At 42.2% G+C, this 8408-nt stretch overlaps 2 protein-coding genes across 2 annotated transcripts; both read right to left on the reverse strand.

Annotated features, from left to right (window-relative positions):
• Nucleotides 1-3571: 3571 nt before the first annotated feature.
• On the reverse strand, nt 3572-4879 carry LOC129773095 (uncharacterized). The gene has a single exon (XM_055776647.1). The coding sequence runs from the start codon at nt 4877-4879 to the stop codon at nt 3572-3574; it is 1308 nt and encodes a 435-aa protein (XP_055632622.1).
• Nucleotides 4880-4925: 46 nt separating this feature from the next.
• On the reverse strand, nt 4926-8222 carry LOC129773096 (uncharacterized). The gene has a single exon (XM_055776648.1). The coding sequence runs from the start codon at nt 8220-8222 to the stop codon at nt 4926-4928; it is 3297 nt and encodes a 1098-aa protein (XP_055632623.1).
• Between the last annotated feature and the right edge of the window lie 186 nt (nt 8223-8408).

The following is an 8408-nucleotide window of genomic DNA, read 5'->3' on the forward strand; positions in this document are numbered from 1 at the left end:
ACGTGCATAGAATTCATTCCGCTGCACAGTTATTGCGAACTGAATCAAAATCAAATAGACTATTCCATTTTTGGGATTGGTTTTGGAAAGTCTTTTGATATCCACTAACGGAATCGCTTCATCCACATACCCAAGAGATCGGCACCAAGTAACGAAATAGTTTGCCAGATTTTCTCCTGTGGTGTACGGTACTCCACTCACAATAAGATCGTTGGAGCGTGTGTTTCTATCGGCGACTGCAAGACACTCAGCTCTATTTTTATCGACAGTATTTATAATGTTGGTAGTGGTATTGTTGGTCTCCTTTCGAATGTTGTCTAAGTCCAATGTTATATCCGATCGCAATTTGTTGATTTGGGCTTCAAGCGAATGCTCCAGACGTCGAATCTCTTCGACTGTGTTTTGTTGGTTTGTTGCAAGCTGTGATTTCATTTGTTTCGCTAGCTCAGAAACACTCATATCATCAACGGCTGGTTTGCTCGCCGACTGACTGCGAAGAGGGCGACGAGAGCTGTGGTCGTCGGCCATGGTTGCTCAAAAATGCTAGTTGTTCTTCAGAATACAGCAGCGAATAAAATAATTTCCTGATTCACAGCTACAACTGGCGAAAACTTCTCAAACTTCACAGTAAAACGTTCAGGTATTCGTCAATGATAGCGATAACCGGTATATAGTGGTTTGTTTTTGGGAAATAATCGTGATTTTCACCATTTGCGTCGGAACAATATTTTTACGTGCGCGCCATTCTACGGTCTCTACTATACCTTATGACGTGGGATGGAAACCAATAAACACAGAATACACACCCACGAGCGATGTAATCACACTGCATCATCATCGATGTGATTTGTAGATGTATAGTGCTTCGTAGAATGACTTGCTAGCAATGGTTCGCTGATTATCGGTGACGTGGTGTGTTTTTGCAGTTGATTGGCAGTTCCGAATGTTGTTGATTGCATCCCAAGGTGGAAACCATTTCCACGGTGCAGGCTGTCAGTTTTTTTAGAAGCTGACACAAGCTGAACATCGCCAAATAAAGAACTAAAAATACAAGTCTTGTATTGAGAAACATATTACCACCTTCAAGGTTCCATTATGCTCAAAACAGCGGTAGCGCCGGCCTGCGATAAACGCTCCCAATAAAAGTAATAAACTCATAATTTTAATAACACAATTAGCTCGCGGTTTTCGGAACGGAGCTGTTTTCGCGTTCGGAGGAAGAAGAAAAAAAGTATTCCCATCATCGTCCCAATGTTGTCCGACCTTCGGTAGCATAACGTTGGGAGATCGAAAGTATTGTGATGCCAAACTTTTTTTCAGCTCCAAGCACCAGCACCAATTTGTCGGAACGAGATGACGAAGGATAAGATAAGCAGTTTGACTGTCTATCATCAACATTCCGTTATCTTTCTCATTCGGTGCAGCGGCTTAACATAATTTAAAAGTATTTTTAATGAGTGTCAAAATGTGAGATAGCGTCTCTTACGGATTATCGGATGACAACAAACATGAGAATTTCATTTGCTAACAAATGCATATTTTGATATAGAGCGATTCCGCGCCAAATTAACTGAAACTCAGTTGAAATTTACCCAAACCTATTCGATGTTTTTTGAAACCTTGTCTATGAGGTGACAGCTACCCAACATAGAATCATTACTTACATTGTCTTGTCATTACTATGTCTTACAAAAAAGGGCTTAAGTAGGTTCGCCAATAATATTTTTCAATAAACTGAAAGACTGCGTAAAAAACAGGAAGAAAACTGGATCCTGTAAAACCCTTTTATTTACAGAAGATCAGCTCTGATTTATCTAAAACTAGCTGATCCGGCAAACTTCGTCCCGCCCAAAATTTGTGTGTTGTTATCAATACCTTCAAACATTCACGTTTTCTTACTATGAGCAAGTTCATGAGTCCAATCGCAGAACTGTTCATTGATTAATCTTCTAATCGACCCCGTTGAATTTACGTTTTACTATATTTCCTAGTATTTCTAACAAAATTCATCATTATAATATTAGATTATTTTCAGACACAATTCTTATAATCTAAGGAACTGGAGTTCCCTAGATGCTTGCTATGAAGGCAAGACTTTTCGCTCGTCCTCTCTCGAGCGCTTCGTGATTAATCTAGGGAACTTATTTCCCTAGATGTCGGCAATTGAGGCCTGAGAATCACGGTTTAAATTTATTAAAGCCAGGGATCTATTTCCCTGGACTTGGTTGGTCTCTTATGGGCTAAGCCCCTTTGCGTGAACAAATCCCGGCTAGGGCAGCCACAAAACTTCAACCTCTTCCGGCTCCAGTGCGGTCCGGTGAAGCGAAGCAAATGGTCTGCTTTTCGGATTGGGATTTGTTCCTTTTGGTTATACCTTTTATAGCGTGGCGCCTGGTTGCCAACGCTTGGGTGTATCCGGATTCTGATGCGTGACGCCTGGTTGTCAACGCTTGGTGGATTTTCGGATCACGAATTGAACTTTGAACTACGAACTTTGATTTTGAACTAACGAATTAGACTTCTGATTTGAACTGTTTGATTTGAACTGTGAAATTGAACTGTTTGATTTGAACTGTGAAATTGAACTAACTTCCTAGGCCAGAATCCCCAGTATATATACCCAAGAATTCATTCCTAGGCGTTAAAACTATAAAGGAGAGAAGAGATCTCTCTTTCCTTCTCAGACAACCGAGCCCATATCGATTGTCTGCCTGCTATTTCCCTACATGTTATTACTACCCGCTTATCTCTGCGGACCTTTGTCGCTCTCGCTAGAGGGGTACAATTTAGAAAGTTTATTACTCATCGTCGGCTTAAAATGTTATTTTTGTTTATAGCCCTTCGTATATTCGATAATGGGCGAGGCCAGGCTTATTACCAGCAATAATCTTTCGCCTGGTGCCTTGTTGTCTTTGTGTATTCCAGGCGCCTTATCTGTCTATGCTGCCTGCTCACGGTCTCAAATGAACACGTGATTTCCTATCTTGTATGCCTGCGCTACACTATGAGTAATACGATCTATTCAGAGGATCGTGCGGGTCACAGATTTGTTTATTTATTTGTCCCTACTTTCTGGTGCGTCATGCACCGCTTGTCTGAAGCTATACAAAAGGAAAAGAAAAATAAGAAAGGGATGAATCACATGGCCGTATCTGGTGATTCATTGGGCTATAAATTTTCTATGCGCTCGTTTGCACTTCAATAACATTATTTTGTTTATTGGCCGGCCTTGCTATCTAAATTGGGTCCGTAACATTCCGGCCCTGATAAATCTACTTGTTCGATTTATAAAATTCCTGAACGGACCCTATGCTACCTGTGTTACTTATATCTCTATTTGTTTACATGTTTTCGGAGCATCATTTATTTTACATTCATCCTTATATTCTAACAGAGTTTAAAAACACTTTTAAATTTCAATTCTTCGGCACGTTGCCTGGTTCCAAAGTATGTCCTCTTCAATGCTTGGTCCATGGATCATACATCTTAGCTCTGACGCGAGCTTACATCAGTTGGCTGCATCTTTCGGATATTGGTGCTCTGGTAGCGAGCACTGACGTCTTCTTCCTGATTAGTTGATGGCTGGATCATTTCCCTTGATAATGTCCAGTACTGCAATTTTAACTGCCGGTCGTTTCAGGACACCTTTCGCGGTTTGGATCTTTGCTTGGCGAACTTGCCCGTCGCTCGCCACAAACGTTTCGATGACTCGTCCTTTAAGCCATTTTCCTGGTGGTGCGTCGTCGTCCGTGATTAAGACGATGTCGTTGACTTTGATCGGTTCTACTTTCTGCGTATTTTTATTACGCTTTAACAGAGTTGGTAAGTACTCCTTCTTCCATCGGTTCCAAAACAACTTGGAATAATGTTGAATGCGTCTCCATTGCGCTGTGTCATACTGACTGGTCGTTGGTGCATACGGTGGGGCATACTCTCCTGCTCTTCCTATTAACGCGTGGAATGGCGTCAACACTTCATCGTCGATGCAGGAGACTGGTATGTGTGTCAACGGTCGAGAGTTGACTAAAAATTCCGCTTGGATGAATGCAGCTTGCAACGTTGCTGCTGATGGCTTGCTCCTACCCCAAACTTTCAGGATCTCTGCTAGTGCTACTTTGACGTTTCTTATTAATCTCTCCCAAGCGCCTCCAAAATGTGGTGCTGAAGGTGGGTTGAATCTCCACTGGATTTCCATTTTTGCTGCTTCATTTTTGCCCATCTTCTCGTTGATTTCATTGACTAGCGACTTTAACTCTCGCTCTGCTCCAACGAAGTTCGTTCCGTTGTCGCTGTAGATACTGGTGACCTTTCCTCTTCGGTTCTGGAAGTTCCTTAACACGACCATGAACGCATCAGTACTGAGATTTTCTGCCATCTCAATATGTACTGCTCTTGTTGAGAGACAGGTGAATATGACGCCCCATCTCTTCTCGAGCGATCTCTTTACCGCTACTTCGAAAGGTCCGAAGTAATCTACTCCGCAGTTTGTAAATGGAGGTATATGCGCTTCTGTGCGGAAATGTGGTAAATCTGCCATCATCGGCTCTACCGGAGTTGCACGTCGTATTTTGCACCTATTGCAATTCTTCTTGACGTTTGCTAATACTGTTCTTATATGCAGTATCCAATACTTCTGCCGTAATGCTGCTATGACGGTGTTTTCGCCGTGGTGGAAATATCTTTCGTGTGTTGCTTTCACGATCAAATATGTATATGGATGCTTTTGTGGGAGCAATATTGGCGTTCTTGTAGTCCATGGTACTGACATGGCTTTCTTCAAACGTCCTCCACTTCTCATTACCCCTGCCTCGTCTAGGAAGGGTGCGTAACTGACCAATGGTCCTGACGATATTGTTCCGCCATTGAATAAAGTTTCCATCTCTGTTGGAAATGCTTCCCATTGCATCTTTCTATAGAGCACGTTCTCAGTACTCAATGTCTGGAATATATCCACGACGTAATCTTTCCTTTGTCCTGTTTAATACACAAAGGTTCTTCACCAATTTCCACCAATCTGAGTATTCCTTGTACTTATCGATGAAACTAAGTTTGCTTAGTTCTTCGTGAACTAGCACTGTTTCTCTCAACTCTTCGTCTGTTTCCTTCTCTTCAATGGAAGGCCATGACGATTCTGAGAGCTTTAGGAAATCAGGTCCCTCAAACCATTGTGATTTTCCTAGCTTTTCCTTTGTGCCTTCATCGGCTGGATTTTCATCTGTTGGCACCCATCGCCATTCATTTTTCCTGTTATCTTCCAGGATTTCACCTACTCGATGCATCACAAATACGCTTCTTCGTTTTGGACTCTTGATCCATGACAATACGGTCTGTGAATCACTCCAAAATGTTTTGCTGACGATTTTCAACCTCGTTTCATCTATTATCGTTTTGGTTAATCGGCTTCCTAACACGGCCGCTTGTAGCTCTAGGCGTGGTATGCTCAATGGTTTGACTGGTGCTACTCTAGACTTTGCTGATAGAAGTCTTACGTGTGGTGTGTTTCCAGATATACTTCTTACGTACACACATGCACAAAATGCTTTCTCAGAAGCATCTACAAAGGTGTGTAGTTCTACTTCACCTGTTCTTTCTTCGAGTATGTATCTTGGTATCGTTACGCTATCAGCAGATTCAATAATTTCTAACCAGTGTTGCCAGTCTGACTGCAACTTCTCGGGAATTTCGTCATCCCAATCTATATTTTCTATGTGCAGCCTTTGCATGAGGATTCTTCCATGCACAGTTATATTTGAGATGAGTCCAAGTGGATCGTAGACACTCATCACGAAAGCTAGTACCTCTCTCTTTGTTGGTAAACGTAGCATTTGTGTAACATCACTTCCTAGCTTGTCTAATTTGATTTGATAGCCGAGTGTGTCAGACGTGGTGTTCCAATATACACCAAGTACCTTTTCTGTCATTGAATCCTTTTCTTCGAACATTTTGATTCCGGAAATTTGTACACGTTCCGAGGGTAAACTTTGCAGAAGTTCTCTGCTGTTTGACACAAAGTTTCTGATGTGGAAACCCGCGTGATCGTGAATTTTCATAACATGTAGTACTATCTCTGCTGCCTTATCAAGCTCTTCGAAACTATCCAAATAATCGTCGACGTAGTGTTGCTTGATGATTGCTTCAGTCGCCACTGGACAATATTTTCTGAATTTTTCTGCGTTGTGGTTTTTAACCGCTTGTGCACATGACGGTGAACAGGTTGATCCGAATGTCATCACCTGCATTACGTATACATCAGGTTTCTTACTGCTATCACAATCTCTCCATAAGAATCTCTGAGCGTGTTGATCTTCAGCTCGGATTCGTACTTGGTGGAACATCTCTTTGATGTCTCCACATACAGCAATTGCTCCTTCTCGGAATCTTACTAAAACACCGAACAATGACGTAGTAGCATCCGGCCCTGATAACAGTTCCGTGTTGAACGATACACCTTGTGTCTTTGCCGCCGCATCGAAAACCAACCTTGGTTTAGGTGGCAACTTATTTTTGTTGTGCACAATAAAGTGTGGAAGATAATACACTCTTGATATCGGCTTCATAATTTCTTCCTCTGACAGTTTGCGGATGTAGCCTTTCTTCTCGTAATCCGCAAATGTTTCTATTGCCCATTTTTTCAACTCTGGGTCTTTTTTTAACGTTCTCTCACTCGTTGTCAGCCTCTTTGCTGCATTGTTGTAGCTATTTGGAAATTTCGTTTCCTCATCTTTCCATAGAAGTCCAACTTCGTATCTACCATCCTTGTATTTCATAGTACTTCTTAGAATTTGTTCAGCCTTTTCTTCTTCAGCTGATTTTGGTAGATTCTTGACTACCTTAACGCCGAAGTCTTCGGTGGAGAAATATTTCTGCAAAGCCTTGTTCATTTCATCTTCTTGCTGAATGACCATGATGTGTCCGCCTTGCACATTGGACGATATGTTGCCGAACATGAACCATCCAAGTTTGGTTCGTAGCGCTGTGGGCTCGTTCGGTTTTCTCATTCGCCTTTCGAATGGAATTAACAAGTGACTGTGACTCAGTCCAATTAATATCGTCGGGCGTATACTGCTGTAACTGCTCAACGGCAGATTCTTGAGGTATGGATACCTTTTCTCCATCACCTCCTTGTTGAAGCTTTGCTCTGGGAGTTGGAGATTTTTTATGGTTCTTACTCCCTTCAATACATATTCTCTTTGATTGACGCCGCTGATTCGTACCTGAACTCTACGGCTGTTTTGTTCGTTTCTCGTGACGTTCTGCGTCCACTTTAGCATTAACGGATCAATTCTTCCGTTGAGCCCTAACTTGTTCGCAATCTCCTCGTCTATTAGAGAGAGTGATGACCCCGCATCCAAGAAAGCGAACGTGTTGATGATTTTGTCATTATTTTTCAACGTCACAGGAACTATTTGGTAGAATACGTTGGATTTTGTTAGTTGTTGGTGATTGTGTATCTCACCATCTGCTTGTGTATCTGGACTATGCTGTCCTTCCGACTGATTTGAATCACTTGATTCTCTCTCATGAGATTTATGAATTAATGGATGATGTTTGAACTTACATCCATTAATTCCACATTGTTTTGCTCTTTTGCAGTCTCGCATCATATGGTTTGTAAATGCGAGACAGCTCAAGCATACCTTTGCCTTAAAGGCTAATTCATTTCGCTTTTCAGGCTTCATAGCCTTAAATCTGGTGCATTCGAGGAGTTTGTGGTTTCCCCGACATGCTTCACAATTGCGTTTTATTATTGTCGATCTATTTTCCTGATGCGTATTTACGTTAAATCGACGCTCAGGCCTCGTGTCTCGCGGCTGCGATCTGTTAATTTCTCGCGGCTGCGGTCTGCTTGTTTCTCGCGGCTGCGGCCTGCTGGTGCCATTCAGCAGTCTATTGGTTCTCGAATGAGGCTTCAGCCACTCATTGAGATCAGCTAAAGTCTTTGCCCCGTCGTACATTTCTTCAGTCCACTTCACCTGTAGACCGTAGGGCATTTTCCTTATGATCTCTTCCACCAATCGGTGGTCAATCAGGAATTCTTCTCTATCCATAAGAGAAACATTACAGACGAGATTATCCAGTGCTTCGGATATCTCGGTAATCAAATTCCGACTCTCCCTTTTGATATTGGTGAGTTCGGCTAGTAGTTCTTTATAGACTAGTTCGGGTCTTCCGAAATTATCTTCTAGTCTATCAATTATTTGGTCCATATTATTTGGATCCATCATTAACTGTCGGACGCTCCTCTCTGCGTTCCCGTACAGCACTGTTTGCAGGCGATTCAAATTTTCAAGCCTGTTAAATTGACCTTGTTTTGTGGTCTCATCAAAGGCCTTTTTAAATTTCGGCCATTCTCTGGCCGCACCTCCATATTTTGGCAAGCTCATGAGTGCTTGTCGCTTTAGGTAGAC

The sequence above is a fragment of the Toxorhynchites rutilus genome, chromosome 3 (genome assembly GCF_029784135.1).
Source record: "Toxorhynchites rutilus septentrionalis strain SRP chromosome 3, ASM2978413v1, whole genome shotgun sequence".
Lineage (NCBI taxonomy): Eukaryota > Metazoa > Arthropoda > Insecta > Diptera > Culicidae > Toxorhynchites > Toxorhynchites rutilus.